Source organism: Lichenostomus cassidix, chromosome 7 (genome assembly GCF_008360975.1).
Source record: "Lichenostomus cassidix isolate B80296 chromosome 7, HeHo_3.0, whole genome shotgun sequence".
NCBI classification, from domain to species: Eukaryota; Metazoa; Chordata; class Aves; order Passeriformes; family Meliphagidae; genus Lichenostomus; species Lichenostomus cassidix.
In genome coordinates, this window is record NC_139488.1 from 10,741,237 (window position 1) to 10,760,829 (window position 19,593).

A 19,593-nucleotide genomic window follows, 5' to 3' on the forward strand; every position below is an offset into this window, starting at 1 on the left:
TCCTAAACTTAAATGAAGTCGCATTCATGAAGACATGCAGTTACTTCTAAGCATACATGCTCTCAGCACACATATCAAAACTTTTGTTCAGAAAAATTTAAGCAGAACATTCAAAAAAAGTACAGTTATAAGTGGAGGCACTGCAAATGTATGTCTCATTGTAGAAAAGAGATTATCTCCAGATCAGGCAGACTGTCCTTGCTGCACACGAAAAACTAGAAAGAAAATCTACAAGATCAGCTTTGTTATAGATGAATGTTTATTGACAGTTTTTATTGGTCTCACAGAAAGTGTATGTAAGTACATATGGACAGTTTCCATACTAACAAACTATCTTCTACTTTCAAGAGAGCTTGCTGAATTACAATGTGTTATTTTATCCATAATCATTCCTATAGGCTTTTTCTTGGATGCGTAACACCATTCTCCGGGCATAAAAATCCCTATATTCCTCAGGTAGTTCTTCAAGTGTTTTCAAGGCCCTGTCCAAGATCTGTATAGCTCTAGAGGCTGCCATGGGATCTTTATTTCCGTAAGTGTCAGTCTTATCATAGGACTCAGCAGAAAGGTGCTTCCAAAAGACATTGAGTGCCACACCAAATTCCTCAGAAATTACATTATGGAACCACAAAGCTGTAGAAAGAACAGTGTCTAAAATAAAAATTACTATCCAGAACTTCCACGTGACTAAAAACAAATGTCAGAATCGCCCAAACTAAATCAAGGTGAGGAAAAGCTTCAACTACTGTATTTTTGTTTATTTATAAATATTCATGCAAATATATTGTGTTGTACCAAATTTAAGAAGTTTTTCAAGATGTTTATACTGATCTATGAAAGTAACAACTGCTGAGGTGTAGAGGTATTCACATGTAAGCAAAGGATAAGCAGGTGTAAAATGAAAGCAAGACCTTCCGTTGCTCACCTCCATTCTAAATGCAGATACCTATTTTCACTTAGCCCCTAACCTTGCACATATTGTGCAGGCATTAATGTAAACCACCAGCATCAGCCAGGCCACACACTCAAGTTGGTCATCTTCTCGTAATGAAGGCATGAGGCTTTTCAGTTGAATCACCATGACTGTGATAAGGAAGCCAAGACATCTTTACCTCATTGAGTACATTTAAAGAATAAGTACAATATAGTATATTCAGGCTATTTGAATTTTAAGCTAAAAGACTGAATGCTGTGTTTATTGCATTTTATTTGCCTGTAGGTGCTGATGACATAGAAAAGTTTATCCTGAGAAATTAACATGAAATTTCTTTCAGGTTAGGAAGGGGAGCTGCTTCTACATTCTTCATAATAACCACACACATTCCTCAAAAAACATCTTTTTTTTCAGTGATATGCACTGCAGGATGCTGACAAAGCTAGCAACACTCTTGACTCAAAAATCCCTATACTCCACAGTCAGTCTTAAGAGAGCTGAGTGTGTCTCAAGTTTGACTCTGCTCACCCACTAGCAAAGACAAACAACTATCCGGACTTCATAAACAGAAAATAGGGATGCTGACGTCACACCACTATCTACCTGTAACCAAAAGTTTATTCAGGAAGAGACACAGATAGTAAGTTCAAAATTAAGTAACAAGTCCAAGGCTAAGAAACTATTTTAAAGTTAACTTCCTAAAAACCTATTACCTTCTTGTTTACTGACCTGTTTACATTGCCCAGATAATGTGAGTGATAGAATAAGTCATATCTACTGCAAGCTCATTAGGAGTTAACATAAAACCAGTAACATAACAAGTAGGAGTAGTTCAATAGGAGTAATTCAAATAGCGTTCCCTGACTACCAGAATATGTCATCTCAGCCCAGGAAGCAGCTCTCTGCTTGTGCAAAAAAATGATTAAGACTTGTCTTTCCATTCCCCAAAGATGATTATAAATCTGTAGAAGGTCCAGTAACTCTACCATCCATTATTCTCATCAGACCATGTGCCTCACAGTGCTTAAGTGCCAGAGCTACAGAAGAACAGAAATGGCACTTCACTCAAATTCTGTCATTAAAAAACTCAGGTCACTGAAGTAATTTCAGATTTGACAAGGTAAGTTTGTGCTATTAATCTATTAAGACAGAAATCCAGGAGCATACAGTGTAAACCTGAGAGAAAGTAAGACTTGTAGGTAGATATAATAATGCCTTTTTTCAGGTTAAGTGTACAGCTGGAAAAAGTAAATTATTTTTGCCAACATCTCTCAATGCTCTTACTTATAGCACAGAAATGCATTAGTAACCTCTTACCATCTCCAGAAATCATAAATTAGAAACAAGACTGTTTAATACCATGCCATGGTCAGAACTATTTATTACTTACCTGGAATGAATAACACATCTCCTGCTTCCAAAAAACATTGATAGCGCTTGGCTTTCACAAAAAGGGGATATTTCTCCAGGTCTGGGTTATCCACATCCAGCACCTCTGATTTAGTACCTAGGAAAATTTCAGTGATTAATATTCCTACTCTTCCAATAGTTACAAAGTATTACCACATTGCTGGAAATGGCAGCTCTTGAATCAAATTTAGTACTGGCTTATTTCTCAAAACCAGGGAAACCTGATGGCACCCCTTGTTTACTGGAGAGATGTTCTCCTGTTGTATTTTTTCTGTAATTGCAACCTTATTAATGCTAAAAACCACTTTTCCTGACATTCAAAACACCATTTTGAACCCATACAGAACATTTTACTCCTTCAGTTTACTCCTTCAGAAAACAATCAGGCAAAGTTGCTGTTCTCTTTAGCTTTGACTAAAGAAAACAGGATCAGAGTTAAAGTAACAAATTACTTCTTTTATACCAAGTCATCTGTCAGTGAGTATTTCCTTCAGTGCAACACTTGTGATCTGAAAAGCTAAGACCAGCAAACTCTGAACTAGGTACCCATGACATGCATACCTGATAAATATAAATACGGTGCATCTCGAGGACTGTACAAAACAACTCGTTTTTTCCCTGTGACTTGGATTAAGAAGTTGTCCATTACCTGGGATAAGCACAATAACAGAGAAGTCAGCCAAAAGTTAAGAGTGAATATATAGGCTTCAACTAATCTAATTATTAGCTTTAAAGAGGGAATTATTAAAACCTTCACATGTTAAGAATTAGCTAAAAGATTTTCCACATACAGTTAATTTAAAAATTTTTAAGATTGTGAGTAACTTTATCCCATTATCTGCACATTCTTGACAAATAGTCTGGAAACACAGTATTCCTTTCCAACTACTTTGTGTTTTCTTTAAATAGGAATCAAGTTCTTTTATCTTAAAACACAAAGACATACCATACTTCAGACATATAAAACAGCAAAATATAATACAAAATATATTTGGGATTCCTTTCTCTTTCAGTGTTACTCTTACCTCATTTTGCTGACCTTCTATCAATAATGGATGTTTTCCTAACTACGCAAAAATGCAATCCTTACAATCCTTGTAAATAAATTTATTCAGAATTCCCTGCACAATGTTAGAAAACAGTCCTATTTTGAATCTATTGCACTGCAGCCGGAAACCACTACAATTATTGCATAATTGGCAATATATTGTACAACTGGAATTTGTACTCATCTGGCCATTAGAGTACAAAAAAGAAAAAAAGGAAAGTAATGTTGAGGACAAAAATGTTGAAAGTTACTGTGTTTCAGATTTTCAACTTAAACTCAGTTAAAAAAAGAGAAACAAAATAAAACATCCTTTAATCTTACAAATGTGGAATCAGACATAAACCCAGTTAAGATATCATGCCCACACAATGCATCATTTAAAATTCACCATACCACTGAAAGTGATTCATTTCACTGTTTCAAAATACGTGAAGTTTGTTATTATTCTCTGATCTTTGACAGAGATTTGCACCTTATTATCTCAACTCTGTAGTGCCTTCTGCAACATTTTATGCTAAACCCGTGTATTACCTACATCATAATGTGTCCATAATTGTAGTCCAGCTGAGCTGATGCGGAAGACACTAGAGAAAAACTGCTCCTTCTCAAAATACTCTGGAATATGAACATCTTCTGCTAAAATAGGAAACTGCTTCCTGATATCTGCAACATCCTGAAACAGAAAGGACATAACTCTTAGAGCACCATCTATGCACATTTAAATGGGGGAGCATATCACAATGATTTCTCATCACGTGAAACATGGGGTTAGAACTTCAGCATTAGCAAACACCTGAAATCAGCAATGCTTTTCGGCATTGACTTGCTCAGTGCCAGTAGTAAGAATAGCCAGAGAGCTGCTCTTAACCATGGCTGCTAGGAATCACACTGAAGAAGCAAGAGATAAGCAGAAATCCTTTCATATTAGTTTACAACAAAGGCTAAGGAAAGGGAGTTTAGCAATGTACTCTATAGCGATCAGCTAAGCTCTCATGCTACAGCAATTATTTTAGACACATTTAAGTACTCTGACCTAAATCCAGTCAGATTCACAAATCAAGTGACCCTAAATAAGATGTATGCCAACAGGCTTTAAAAATATTTCTAAACTGCAACTTTACAATATTAGAACTGTAATCTCCAGTAACTCACCTTCCTAGCATCTTCTCCCACTGATCGCAAATAGTACTTTTCATCCTGAAGAGACCACAAAAAGAGAATTGCTTGGGGGTTTTTAATAAGAATTACCAAACCACTTAAACAAAGAGCCTGCATTTTCTCGTTAATCTAATGCAGAGTTTCATTAAAATATGGTACAAATAAATGGCATTTATGAATTCATGTGGGGAGACTGGTCAACTGCTTCAGCATTGCTGTTAATGATCAGACTCAAAACAAATGCAGATTATAATTTGAATTCTTCAGTATGCTGATGCAGAAAATTGTTTTAATTGGCTTCAAAATTTATAGCATTCTATGTAGCATAATAGGTAAAAGGCATATCTACATTCAAAACTATTTGCTTCCTAGTCACTGTTATCTGAAAAATCCCTAGCCTGGACACTGATATGTAAAGATAACCACACATTTGCTACTCACAAATTATGTTACAATATATCTGGATTTGTTTTTTGATAGTCATCAAATCCTAAAATATCTTCATGACATTTTCTTGCAAAACACACAAATGATATGGTTGTTATTCTAAAGCAAGGTTTGACGTCTAAATTTTGTACTGGAATTTTTACTCATGCAAGCAGTTTTTGTTAACAGAAAGAGGATGACTGTACAGTTAACCACACTGCACACATATAAAACAACTTCTGAGAAAAATTAATTCTCCTCATATTTTTTCCTTTGGCACCAAGCCACAAGAAAGTTAAAGACCAAGTCTTACTGAAGTAAGACTTTAAATTACAATTCATCACTTTCTTCTACATATACCACCAAAATAACCAACAGAAGAAACCGTGACACTAACAAAATTACCTCAGTAAGAAAGTACTCCTTGTGCTTGACTTCAGCTGCTCTTCGTACAAATACATCAAAAGGCAGAGTTCTGAAATATCAATATTTGAATTTATACCATGAATCAATGTAACAACACATGGTCTAAAGACTAGATTTATAATAAGCTCCCTTACCAGATCAAGTATAATGGAAGATGCAATAGGCTGTTCTCTTGTTTTTAACTTAACATGGTGACTAATTAGTGTTTGCAGCAGATGTTTGAAGAGTTCTACCGAGACAGAAATCCTACACTTAGAAACATCTCTGCTTTAGTAAATTATTACAATATATATCCAAACAGAATCCTGCAAGTGCTGAGGCTGGAAGGCACCTCTGGATATTCTCCAGTCCAGCCCCCTTGCCAAGAGCGGGGGCCTTTACAGCAGCTTGCACAGGACAGCATCCAGTTCAGTTTCATATATCTCCAAGGATGGAGATCCCATAAACTTTCTAGGCAACCTGTTCCATTTGTTCCATTATTTGACCATCCTCACTGTAAAGGAGTGTGTGTCTGTATGTGTTAAACAGATTACCAGAATTTCCTGTATTCCAACGTGTGCCCATTGCCTCTTGTCCTGTCACCATGAACCACTGAGAATCCGGCTCCATCAACTGTTTATACCTTTTGGTAAGATCCCCTTTTGAGCTCAGGAGTTCTGAACGCTCTGAGTCACAGAACAAAAAATTTTTCCCAGTGAAATTAAGACTCAAACTGTGGCAATACTTGCTTGCACTGTTTCTTTCATTTTTAGTCTTGTTTACTGTACATTTTTATGAATTTGCAGAAAAGCTTAGCATCAAGAATACTATGGGGAAGATACACATGTTTATACCTATGCATTTTCTGTTCTGAATCTGTGCAGGAACACAGATAACTACCTTCATTTGTAGATCTATAAAATTTATTTCAGTTATGTGAATTTTTTTTAAAATATATGCTTCCTCAGTTGAGCAAAACACAGGAATCTTGGTATTTTCATACGTTTCTTTACAATTTTCCTTTAATTTACTTAACACAACTTCAGAAGGTTCAAGAAGAGTCACTGGGCATTAGAGCTGATCCCTCTGAAGCCAATAAAAATGTTACATATTTATTTTAAAAAAATGGCAGCTTTTCATACAGATTATAGATTTTGAAGTCAGTTGATAGCTGAGTGGCAAACTGAGCACAAGCAGCAGTAGGACATGTATCCATTATTACAAATTCACTATTACGTTCCCTCAGCTCACCATTTCACACTGAGTGTTACTGGATAATGAATTATTGTATGTAAACATCACATTTCAGAGCAACCACCAAGTACCCAGGATTAAGAAGAAACCATTCTCAAGCAAAATTTTTCATGATCCTGTTATCTCTTCTACCAGAACCTGCGTCTGACAGTACTTAACGAATTCTCTAAACATTTTAGGCTTGTTTGCAATAGGCAAATACAAACCCCACTGAAGCCAATAGAAAACCAAACAAAACTCCATGCTCTGACTTCAGCCAAACTGTTCTATCATGTCCACTTACATTTGCTGCTGAAGAAAGAGAGAGCACAGCTCAACTACCACTTAAACTGATGCATTCTGGTGCTACCACAGCTCTGCCCTTGCTGTCTGCCCTAATCACCCCATCTCCCCCCTTACAGTAGCACTGGCACTCATCCGACCTCTCAGTGAACCTGCTTGCAAAGCTAAATCAGCAGAAAAACATTCAGATTTCTGTAGCACGTCACAACCTGGCTGAATGAATTCCAGAACCAGCACAAAACCAGGGGTAGGAGCATGCAACTTACAACAGAACTGCAAAACTACTAATGTTCATCAGTTTAAATTAATGGAACTGCATGTTAAGTCCTCAGAGTTTTCTATTCTTTTGTTTCTCCTTATTCTCACTTCAGGTTGGAATGAGTGGCTTGCTGTCAAAAAGGTCAAAACTTCCTGAATTTCAAGTGAAGTTATGTTAAAGTCCTGACACCTGCTGTAATGAAACACCATCAGAGCATCAAAGAGTCCATATGACTGCCTACAAACCCGCTAAAACTAGGACCCCAGAACAACTGTATGTGAACTCAGAGCAGGAGATACTATAAAAAAAAGCCAAAACAAAATAGAGCAGGGAAAATAAAGTATGGCAATAAGGCAAAGTTATTCAAGTACAACCTAATTTCAAATATTCAAAAGTTCATTATAAATTCATTATACAGTGAGCAGAATGCATCATGACTGTAGCTTGTTTTCACCCCCTGAACAACAGGCTCGACTCAGACCTGCAGCTTGCTTACACCTACAGTGTACACTCCCACCTGCTTAGAAGTTTAACAGACTGAACACATCCTGGGGAAAACAAAGGACTGTTAAAATAAAGGCATTTACCTTTGAAGAACAACACAATGACTGAGATTAGATGAACTCTGAAGAAATGTTCTGGCAGTTACATAAGAGGAGATCAAAGTTTTTTGTGTGGCCCACATCAAGATGAAAGAGCTGGTGAAATGTGTGGTATCCAGTGGTCTGAACATTCTGAAAGCTGCCCATGCTAACTTTGAAAAGAGCTTGGTTTTAATTAGTTACACCCTTTCTAAAGAGGAATATCATGCCTGCCACGCACCAGCATTCAAAAGGGATCAGATGCATGGTGAGTCAGAAACTATCACTGTTCAGTAACATTGAGAATGCACCATACAATATGAACAAAAAACCATGTCATCTACTAGCAAGGTTGTTTTGGTTTGTTTTTTTTTAATTAACAGCTGCAACTGCCAGGCTCAAATTCCCTACAGGAGTGGTCCACAAAATACCTTTATAACACTTCTTCATGGCACTTTATAACACTTCTTTATGGCACCATTTTTAAGGTGCTGTTTGGCCCCTCATTTCACCCTCATTGTATTTATTCAGGGTGTAGAATTAATAGAATAGGGAGAAATCTAGGACAACACTTTGATACAAAGTTAAATGTTTTCACAAACTACCTTCTTATTCCCACCCTCAGCTTCAAAGAGATGCACTGTATGTCTGCAAGTTACAAGCACATGCCTTTAAAATACAAGAGGCCTTGGAGTGAAGTACCTATATACAAAGTTCTTACTGAGGAAATCCATCTGTGGCACTGCAGAAACATGAATCTTTACTTCTTTAGATCCTTCAGCTTGGCTCAAGTAATCTACTGTCCATTTGGTGGTGCAAGTGCCCAGTTCCAGTCCTGTCAGCACTACTGGCTCTCTCTAAGGAACAACAACAAAAAAAAATTCATTTGTGAAATGACCATAGTATCCAGTGGAAAAAAACAGAACGAATTTTTCAAATTACATCCATGTGCACAAGTCAGTTGAATGCCAGGACCCACTACACAAGGTCACGACTAATCTGTTCACAAGCAATGTGAATCAAATGCTGAATGTTGAAACAAGAGGCAGTAAATTATGGCTTCTGCCCTAGTTGGGTAAGGAAGGATATGGAGAGGCAAAGACAATTATAGCCTGTACTTTGTGCTGGGGCCATTGAGGAATCCAGCTAGACTAAAGAATAGGTTTAATCTTTCTAGCCAGAACTTAGCAGAAAATATGCACAAGATCACACGGGTAAGGTACAGACTGTGGGCCGAGGTGATGCTGTTGTTCTCATGAGAGAAGCTCTTTCCACCTATCTCAAGGTTCCTTGCTGCTGACGTCGGAGCTTGCCAGCAGCTCAGACAGGATCTGCCCGTGGAAGCTCCTTGCTCCCAAACTCCCATCCCCTCAATGGATCACGGCACCTCTCCGGGAACACAAAAACCCAAACCCCGTGCGTTGCCTGCACCAGCTGTGCCCGCCGAGGGCGGGGTTCCCGGACACCTCCTGCTTTGCCCTGTGTCCCCGCGGCCTGCCAGCCGCTCGGTCCCGGTGGCAGCGCGCCGTACCCGCGGGTAGATGTCGCGCAGGAAGCGCTCCCGCGTCACCGCGGCCAGCCGCTCCACAGCCACCGCCGCCTGCTCCCGCCGCGCCATGGCCGCCCGCACCGCGCCGGCCCGCCGAGAGCTTCCCCCGGAAAGCACAGCCCGCGCAGAAGCGTTCCCGCCGCTCCCTCAGGGCAAGGGCCGGGAGCCCGCAGAGCACGGAGTTGTAAAGATTGGAAGGGATCTCTGGAGACCATCGAGTCCAACCTCCCTGCCAGGGCAAGGTCACCTGGAGCAGGTGACACGGGAGTGCGTCCAGGTGCGGTTTAAATGTCTCCAGAGAGAGAGTCTCCCTGACCCCTGTTCCAGTGCTCTGCCACCCTCACTGTAAAGCAGTTTTCTCTCATGCTGAGGGGGAATTGTGTTTTAGTTTATGGCCATTGCTCCTCGCCCAGCCACCGAGCACCACTGAGAAGTGTGTGGCACCATCCTCTAGGCAACAGCCTGTGAGGTATTTATATGCATTCATGAGAGCCCCTCTCAATCTTCTCCAGACTGAACAGGCCCAGCTCCCGCGGTCTCTCCTCAGGAGCGAGATGCTCCAGTCCCTTCATCTTTGCGGCATCCGCTGCACCCTCTCCAGTAGCTCCTTGTCTCTCTTGCACTGAGGAGCCCAGAACGGGACACCCGACTCCAGAGGCCAGGGCCCAGCAGAGGGACGCCTCCGCTCTCCGGAGCTGGCCGGGGCTCGATTCCCTGAAGCGGCGCGCTCGGAGCCGCCGGTCGCCCGCACCGGAACCAGGGGGGCCGCAGCCGTGTTTCCGCGGGGCGGGAGTCGGGGCGGACGGGGCGGGGCAGGGCCCATCATGGCGCTGCGCTGCGCGGCTCCGGGCCGTGTCCGCTGGCTGGCGCGGGCGCTGGCGGGCCCTGTCCGCCTCCTGCCGCCGGCCGCAGCCGCGCCGGGCCCGCTGGGCCCCGCCCGGGTCCGTCCGCCCCAGCCCAGCGCTCGGTTCGCTAGCACCACCGGGCCTGGAACTGAGGGCCCTCAGCGACGCGTAGTGGTAGTGAGGATCACCAGCCCCTTCGCCTGGCTCCGCACCCGCTTCTACTACTTACTTATCCGCCTCTACTTCGACCAGGAATTCAGCATCGAGGAGTTCACGCGGGGGGCCAAGCAGGTGAGAGGGTCTGGGCCTCGGGGCGGGGAGAGCGGCCGGCCTGAGGGGAACAGCCCTGCTGAGCCTCCTCAGGGACTGCCGATGCCCGCGGCTTTTTTAATGGAACTATAGATTTAGTTACGCTGGAAAAGAGCTCGGATATAGTCACAGATTCACAGAATAGGTGAGGTTGGAAGGGACCACAGTGGGTCATCTGCTCCGTCAAGCGAGGCTATCCTAAAGCACATTGCAGCGGATTGTGTCCGGACGGATCTGGAATATCTACAGTGAGGGAGGTTCTGGGCAGTCTGTTCCAGTGCTTGGTCACGCTTACAGTAATGAAGTTCTTCCTTGTGTTCAGGTGGAACTTCCTGGGCATCAGTTCTTGCCCGTTGCCTCCTGTCCTATTGCTTGGCACCACCGAGCAGAACCTGGTCCGTCCTCTTGAGACTCCCCCACTATATTTAAATAATATTTAAATTAAAAATTTAAATTAATTATTTAAATTTAAAAATACATGTATTTATACACTTTGATGAGGTCTCTCTCAGTCATCTCTTCTCAAGGCTGAACAAGTCCAGTCCATAAAATTTTTCTCTAAAAGAGATGCTCCAGTCCCCAGTCCTTGCTGCTAGACCAGGAGCTCCATGCTTGTGTTGTATGTTGAATCCCACCTATGACCAAACACCACTTTGTCAACCAGTTTCTGGCATCAATACCATGTCCAGTTTTTCCTGTAACACCTCTAGGGATGATGACTCCACCACTTCCTTGGGCAGCTCATTCCAATGTTTAACAGCCCTCTCCATGAAGAAATTCCTCCTGATGTCCAGCCTGATGTTACTGTGTGTGGATGTTGCAGCACTAATGTGCTCCTGTGTGTAAAATACATGGATCTCCCCACTGCTGGCTCCAAGCACCACACTTTGGGGGAGTGCTATAAGCAGAGGTGTGCTTTTCTTCAGGAATTTCTTGTTTTATTTTCCCAGATTCCACAATTAAAATGAGCTGGTTAAGCCATCCCCCAAAGTAGTGTGAAGGAAGGTGCTTCCAAATGTTATAGAGACTTTAGGGAGAAGTGTATGTCCTCTCAGCAGGCTTTCCTGAAATGATAAAGCTTAAAGAGGCATAGAGCTGCTGTATATATTTTCAGCATCAGTTTTGACTGAAACCAAAAGATGAGTCTGGAAAGAGGGCAGGGAAACAAAGTAGAAACATAGGAAACAGGGAAACATAGACTGTTTGAATTATCAAAAGAGTAAGAACAACATACGAAGTACTGCCAAGCTTTTTTTTTTTTTTTTTAATAAACTATGAATTCACTTACCTGTTGAAAGCTTTGATGTTTCAAATGAGAGGTTGAAAAGAAATATCTTTTTATCAGTTCATGAAATCATTTTTAATGCTGTACAGCTTACATATCAGTGGTGATATCCTCTGCAATTATTGAAATCTTAAACCATGAAATATTTGGCTAGCTTGTTACATACTGATGGATTTGTCTTAAAAATCAGCCTGCTTAGAGTTACTTGTTCATGTATTTCTTTTTTTTATTTTTCTGGTAGGCCTTTTCTGTTGTTTCAAAGCTGCTGTCTCAGCGTAAACTTGACCTGTTGGAAGAACTTGTATCAGCAGAGGTAAATGCTTTCCATCTGCTGTTCTAGCAATTGATCGTCTGTTATAAAGGAACATGGATGCATTCAGCCTGTCATTATTCACAAGTTGTCAGTTTGGTTTCATTTGGGAAAAACAGTGTAATGTGAAACAGGGCAATTTTTCATCTTGCAGCTTTTGTTATGTTTAATTTCAAGGCATGAAACTTAATTCAAAGTTACTGTATTTAAAACAAAATAAAATATATTTTAGCTGTTAAGCATAAGGACCAAATGCCAGAAGGATTGCTGGTGTACCAAGAAGGATGGAAAGGCAGCAGGCTCTGGATGGCAGGTGGAATTGTGTGTCTCTAGGTGTAGGCAGGTGGCTGAAGCTGACTCAGTCTGTGCACCAGAATTCAGGTGAAGAAAAAAAGACTGTTTTGTGCTCATCCCTGCAGCACTGATCACTGATCCCACCCCTGTCAGATCATACAGCTGATTACTGGTTTTGGCTGGAAGGCCTCAGTCTTGTGTCATGGTCTCAGGGATATGAGTGACTGGTTAAACATCAGTGCTTTGTTTTCTGTGTTTTTATGAATTTTTAATTGCTGAAGTTGTCTTGGCCTTCCCAGGGCATGGAGGTAGCAGATGCTTCAGAGTCAAGTGGAGGAGACACTCAGGTCTATGTCTGCCTTGTTACAGGATGTCAGCGTGGCCTGTCCTATTGCCACCATGCCTTTGCAGCAAAAACTGGTGCTGTTCTAGTGCATCCCCTCTGAACAATCTTGCCTCCTCTCTCTGAACAGAGATAGCAATAAAACGTGAGTTTGTTTCTTGCAGTTGTTTTGAAAGGGCATCTCCTCTGCTTCCTCTTGAAAGAGCTTCTTCTGGCCATTGTAAATTTTTCAGGTTTACATTGCTGCAGAGACTTCATGTAAGCCAGGGATGTATTAGATGAGGCTGTGATCCCACACTACTTTGTTCTTTTGGCCAGTCGATTTTGTACCTGCAAAATGTATCTCCTTGTGAAGATTGCCTCTTGCTTCCATGTAACCTCTGAAGTTGTTTGTTATTCAAAAATGGTAAATCAAGTCAGGATTAAAAAAAAGAGTATTAGTTAAAAGTAAGTTCTGCAGTTTCATCCTTCCTTGGCTTTCTCATGTGGGTGTTTGAGGTGCTACCTCTGTGCAGTTTGTGCACCCCACCATTTTCTACTTAACACAGTTGTGTAGATCATAGGACACTTAGATAATATGGATGTGAATGTCATACAGAAATTAAATACCAGGGGAATGATTTTTCAGTCTGTTCTGATTTGCAAGTGTTTAATTTTTTTCTAAATTAAGTGTGGATCACAAAATGGCAAAGACAAGCTTATTGGTAATGAAACTGATTTTCAAAGAAATGTATGAAAGATAACTAAGGAATAATTGAACCAAAAGCTCAGGGACCTGCACATAGCAAGAAATCAGTGGTGAGAAGGCAGAGTGTGTGATTGTGGGAGCAAGCTTCACTGGGGTGTTCTGGGCTGACATGGCTTGTGTTGCAGCTGCTGCTTTCACAGTACCTTATCTCAACATTTTCTAAGATACTTGGTTTTCATTTGTTCTGAGCAGTAAATGGACCTTCTTCAGTCCTGCTGAATGAGGGTTTGGGAATGCCCAAACTTTCCAGTGCTTTCCCACTTTAGCTGTTACATATGTTAGACAAGTGTTTTAGCAATACAGCTCATTGTATTAACTGCAGTAGAAATAGATTGTTACTTAAATTTCCTATTGAAAAACTAAGTGACAGTTTTTCTGAATTTAGGTACTTCAGGTGCTGAAGGAAAAGATTTCTTTGCTCCCTGACAGCCACAGGGATGCTTTAGCAGCTGACATTGATGCAATCATGTACACAACAGAAGGAGATGTTCGCATTTACTATGATGATGATGGTATGTTTAGAATCCTGAAACATTTCAGCAATGAGCAGTCTTATTTCTAAGCAGGCATTTTCCTTACAGATGTGGTTTTGTGCACTGTTTCTCATTCCATTTTCTCTGTTTGTAATTCATCTATATAAAATTTTTAGATTTTCTTGTAAACCAGAGACAGATTATTGTTAATACATCACAGTACTGTTTTGATTTCTGTTTGGGTTTTGCTTATTCCTCTTTTTTTGTACAGAATTTTATATTATTAGTCCTCAGCAATCTGAAACTACTAAAAAACAACTATTCTAATACATGCTGAAAGCTGTTTGCTTCAACAATGAAAATACCTGCTGCAAGAAGAATAGTGAAGGTTGGATAATGAAATAAATTTTGCTGGTTTAGTCTTTCTGTCATGAAATATACCTTGTTCTAGGTCTTCTTGATTGCTTGGGGTTTTTTTAAGCTAGTAATGAGCTCAAGCAAGTTTTTCTTTCAGTTGGACACCAGCATTGTGTGCTCTGTTCACTATCAGACATGGTGGAGGATGATATGTAGTCTAACCCTGGGTCTTCAGCTGAGCATTTCAAGTTGTCAAACCCAGTGAGCTTTTTTCCTAGTTTGGGAAATAGGAATTTTTTTCTTTCTCTCTTAGATTGCTTCCATGTTTGAAGTGCTCTGCATACTTTTTTCATATCTGTAGTTAGCTTTCGAGACTTTATGGGTACCAACTTCTTTTCATACAGTTGCATTATGCACAATGTTACACCACACTCAGGATAAAATACATATGTTTTTACAGAGTGTATTTTATCATTGCTAAACAGCACGAGTACGGCTTTAAATAGCTTTATCACTCATTATTCTATCCTGTATTCTTTATGGCTGAAGTCAGCTGTCCTTCCAGGATCTCAGTAGAATATCTGCTAGGTAGCAAGTAGGAGTATTTGACCAACGCGAGACATGAAATCTAACGTATGCTTTGATTTATTTCCAACAGGAAGAAAGTTTGTTAGCATCCTGATGTGCTTCTGGTATCTCAATGGTGCTAATCTACCTGATGACGTACCAGGTGAAGCCAAAGTCTTCCAGATTGTATTTGGAGATGAAAACACAAAAGAAAAAAAACATCTTTTAACAGCTAACTATGAGTAAGTTTACTTGTCCCTTTCTTTTCCCGTGTCCGTGGGATACCTGTGTGGTAAGCAGTTCTGCAAGCACTCCCTCTGTGCAATTGCAGAACCCAGCAGGTTTTAATTTATCTTGATTCTAATCTAAGTTAATTTTTGTCCAACTTTCCAGTTTTGATTTTAGGGCCAAACTTTTTAAATATCCTTATGTCATTATGTTATTTCCTTGCATATGAGTTGACAGTAATGGGAACTCTTTCTTTATCAGGAAGAGCAGTATTTGGAGTGCTGAATGAGGTTTCTGATCCTCAAAGCACATACTAGGAAGATATATTTTCATAGGAATGCTTGTAAATAGTGTTTCTGTTGGTGTACTGGTGTCAGAGCAGTCCAGAAAATATCTGCACAGTTGGCAAAATATACTGAAAATAAGATTCTCAGAAGGTGATAGAAGTGAGGCTTTTTGTGTGATAAATACAGTATGATCAAGGATTTTTCCATCCACATTTGAAATTGTAAATATGGGGTCTAGGTGATGAGAAGCTCTGAAGCAAAGGTAACACTCATGAGGACACCCACACGTTTTGCCTGGATGGATTTTTGTGAATCCGTCCCTTAGCTGAATTCAGCATCTTCCTTTGAGTTGGAGGCTTCTGAGGTTGCATTAACCTTGAGAGCCTTCCTTAAAGCCTAAATATCTTCCCAATCCCCAGCAGAGAGATCTTTGCAAATATGCATTCCTTAACCTAAACACAAGTTGACAAAGGTGCTACAGGCCTTGAAGGGCCAGTGTTAAGTATTTGGGTGTCTGAAGAAGATACTTTACAGGAGTGGATTTGCATATGATTGCAAAGCAGTGATGTTCTCTTGCCCTTTTCCAGGACATACAGGTTATTTGACAGCATGAGTATTCAGCTTGAAGCTCAGACTTACCTTTAGAAAAGGGAGACTCAGTACTGCTGTTAACTTGATATTTGATGTAGTTCTGAAAATATATTACCTTTTAAACTGTAGCTCAGTAAAAATGAAAATCTTCAAATAAAATATGGAGCACATGATTTCCCTTTACTTACCACCCCATTAAATGAAGCCCTTTATTTACAGATCAAGACCTCTCATAAAGCTTTATTCATGTTCCTGCTGTGAAAACTCAGTGCTTTCTTGATATCAGGGTCTTTACTGTTGCTGCTTGATTCTGTCTGTGGGATCTGAACCAAAACACGCTGAAGTCAGTGCATTTTCTTTCTACTATAGAAATAACTTTTATCTATAGGGAATAAGCATTGAAGTTTAAGTAGCTTTTACAGGAGTAAGTTTGAAGTAAAATATTTCTTCATGATTCCTTGTCATGTTAGTAACTCCTTAAGATGAAGTAAATTTTAACAACTCTTCACTTACTGTCTTTCCTTTTTCAGGTTCCAGAGGGAGTTTACAGAGGGAGCAAAACCAGACTGGACTATTACACGGATTGAACATCCAAGGCTATTAGAATAAATGCCTTCTACAGCCTTTTTATTTACCATTGTAATTGCTCTGATGTAACAAATATCAGGCTTTTTGGGGTCTTTTTTTCCTTCCTGGCCCTTCCTCCAAAAGAGGGATGAATTTTCTATGTGTGATTTCAAAAAAAAAAAAAAAAATTGTTTCTGAAGCTTGAATGCTGTGCTGCAGCATTACAACAAAGCCTTTTCCCTGGAACAGGCTGGTAGGAATTTAATTTGTTCCAGTGCTCATCCAAGGCATTTAGGCAGCACAGTTTCATTCAGGCAGGTGTTACAGATATATCAATTTCTTACATTCTGAGAAGAAATGGTACTGTTTGAAAATAAACAACACTTAAATGACTGATGGTCCTTCTGAGTTACTTTCCTATGTTTCTTTTTTTCCCTAGGGACTGTACAATATATAACTGAATAATATGCAAGATGAAATAGAGGTAGATGGACTTCTTAGCTTGTCTAGCCTCAGCAGTTCATTTTTGAGGTAATCTTGCTTTTGAATATATTTGAGATTAAGAAAGTTAGAGCTGCTATTAGTATTTGCTACAGGATTGGAGTAAGAAAAAGCTTTTAGCATTGCGCTGGGAAAATGGATCAAAGAGATACATATGGTTCGAAAAATTAAAAAAAACGTTCCTTTTATTTCAATAATGTATGGGCAATTAAAAGTTTAGAGAATTATGGAAGAAAAGTCAGTTGAAAATGTGAATTTAAAAGAGGACCTGGCAGTGAAGTTAAATAAACTCCTCTGCATGAAATGTATGTTAAAGAAATTACCAAATCCTTAAAATTGGATGTTGCAACAGAGCAATTTCCTAGTTCTCACTTTAACTGTGGTTTCTGGAACATGAGAATCCTGGTCTAAGTAACTTGAGGCTTTTGTATACAAGTCAACAGGAGACCATAACAAGTTTCTTCATCCCATATATCAACTTCAACTATAAAGCTAGCTTTCTACCAAGGCATGTTGTAGACATTAGTGCAGTGTTTTGAAAGTGTAATTACTGTGATTCACAGTAGTTTTAATTGAAGGTATAAATTAAAATTTCCATAGTTCAGCTCTTTTGATCCAATGACTTAATGAGAGAAACATCTAAAGTTTATCAGCTAGTTGATAACACCCTTTTGCTGCAAAAGATGTGACTGGAAAGTTACATGCACTGATTTATTCTTTTGAAGTTGTTTATGTCCTGTGGGTTGGAGCCAAAGGGCGCAGCAGTTCGATGTTTGGGGTTTTTTTCCCTGCCTCTAATCTTCAATTAAAAAATTATCCTGGAGACTGCAAATCTCCAACAGACACACAACTACCCATGGACTTACTGCAACATAAATCAGAAAGGCATATAAACTACTAAGCTTACTGTATTGGAAAATGGCATTCTCCCACACTGAATAAAGCTAGTGTAATTCAACTGGATTTATAGTCTAATACTGGCTTCAGAAGAAAAAACACCACCACACCACCCCAGAAAAACCCTCGCAAACTGATCGCAAGTGCAGCTTCTGTAAGTTACAGACAAATGTGGAAGGTTTGACTCCTTTTTACCTGCAATCCATAAATTCTCTGTCATACATCTGATCATCATAGCAATTAATCAGACTGAAGTGAAGGTTATTGAAGAGTATTTGTCATTTCATGGCATCCACATTTTCTCTCATGGAAATACTTTTCTTCTGTGTCATTTGTTCAAGCAGAACAAGAACTTCTGGTTTCTACATTGCTGTCCAAAAGTTGCAAAAATGTATTTCGTTTCTTCAAGCTGGTTCCTAGTGAATATATTTCTCTATGCTATCAGGGTTGCCACAAATTCTTACAGCAAAAAGGATTAATGAAGTGTTAAGTTTACTTCATCTCAAAGATGGAGAGAATATTGTCTTGTAATTTGGGGATTTCTGGGGCTGCCATTCAAATACCATACTCTAAAAATCATAATGCTAACTTAAGTGTTACAGAATTTGAAAAAAGAGCTAAAGGAAGTGTTTTAATAGAAACATCTTCATGATTTGGGAGTAATGATGCTCAGTAGGTAACAGTAGAGCAGTGAGGAGATAGCTGTGTCATAGCATACTGTTGCTCCCTGTTTCCCTTGCTGATTAATCTCAGACATCACTTTGGCAATGACAGTGTGTAAAGATGTGGGTGTGCTTAATTTCCCTTCCATTTCCTTGCCTGGTGTCCATTTCTTTTGCTAAGTGTCTGGGGACAAGTACAATTGTAACTATGGCTTGCAGCCACTAAATCCCCAGTTAAAATATTTGCAGTTTTAACCTACTAATGCCTTCATTCAGACCCTATTGATTCTTGAAAACAATGTTACCAGATTTGGTAGTGATTTTGTGGCTAAAATTCATATCTCTGTTAGCAACACTGACTCGTCTGATTCATTTTACACAGAGCAGTGAGGTGGCATGGTGTCTGGACTACAAAAGGATGCAGACTCTTCTCCCCTGGACAACATCATGGTTCTTTAGGTTCATGTGGAGTTTGGGAAGCCTTAATTTTTTATTTGTTCATCCAATACTGTGATCATGTTTAATAATTCCTGACAGGTGCCTGGCGCAATTTCAATACGTGCACCTAAATCTTGACAAGCACTAATTAAATCTGGCCAACAAACCTCCTATTAATTCACACACCACAGTCACCAGTAGATGGCCTTGGTCACAAAGCTATTGTGGCTGAGAAGTGACTGGTATTAATGAGTGTAAGCAGGGTAGAGGATAAAATGGTAGAAGCACTAAGTGCTATTGAAATAATTTAGATCTGTCCTATCAAAAAGTCTTGATATTTTTACTGGCTTTCATCCCAAGTCCACAATAGTGTCTGTGTTCTCTCTGCAGTGCCTGCCCATTTTAAAGTGGCAATTTATCTGCATTCTTTATGTGGGAAAGATGAGCTTTACATGTGAATTCACACAGGCACCTCTGTGTCTGACAGTAGCAAAGTTAATTTTTATATTCACATTTTAAAATACGTTTGTCATGTTGATTGTGGTTCCTTTCCGTCCTGTCCCAGCATTGTCTGATTACTTCAAG

At 39.9% G+C, this 19,593-nt stretch overlaps 2 protein-coding genes across 4 annotated transcripts; one reads left to right on the forward strand and one right to left on the reverse strand.

Moving 5' to 3' along the window:
- Positions 1 to 241: 241 nt before the first annotated feature.
- On the reverse strand, positions 242 to 10,043 carry TYW5 (tRNA-yW synthesizing protein 5). Of its 3 annotated transcripts, none has more exons than XM_085066126.1 (8): positions 9,289 to 10,042; positions 8,460 to 8,614; positions 5,382 to 5,451; positions 4,545 to 4,589; positions 3,928 to 4,065; positions 2,906 to 2,993; positions 2,325 to 2,441; positions 242 to 633 (listed from the first exon to the last, which is right to left on the reverse strand). In XM_085066126.1, the coding sequence occupies exons 1-8, from the start codon at positions 9,373 to 9,375 to the stop codon at positions 377 to 379; spliced, it is 957 nt and encodes a 318-aa protein (XP_084922252.1). In that variant the 5' UTR covers positions 9,376 to 10,042; the 3' UTR covers positions 242 to 376. The 3 variants fall into 3 exon arrangements, with proteins under 3 accessions (XP_084922252.1, XP_084922254.1, XP_084922253.1); XM_085066128.1 differs by lacking the exon at positions 9,289 to 10,042 and adding an exon at positions 7,764 to 7,910 and having other exon boundaries at positions 8,479 to 8,560; XM_085066127.1 differs by lacking the exon at positions 4,545 to 4,589 and having other exon boundaries at positions 9,289 to 10,043.
- A 42-nt stretch (positions 10,044 to 10,085) lies between these two features.
- Positions 10,086 to 16,903, forward strand: MAIP1 (matrix AAA peptidase interacting protein 1). The gene is made up of 5 exons (XM_085066129.1): positions 10,086 to 10,442; positions 11,987 to 12,058; positions 13,826 to 13,952; positions 14,929 to 15,079; positions 16,474 to 16,903. The coding sequence occupies exons 1-5, from the start codon at positions 10,131 to 10,133 to the stop codon at positions 16,550 to 16,552; spliced, it is 741 nt and encodes a 246-aa protein (XP_084922255.1). The 5' UTR covers positions 10,086 to 10,130; the 3' UTR covers positions 16,553 to 16,903.
- Positions 16,904 to 19,593: the final 2,690 nt, after the last annotated feature.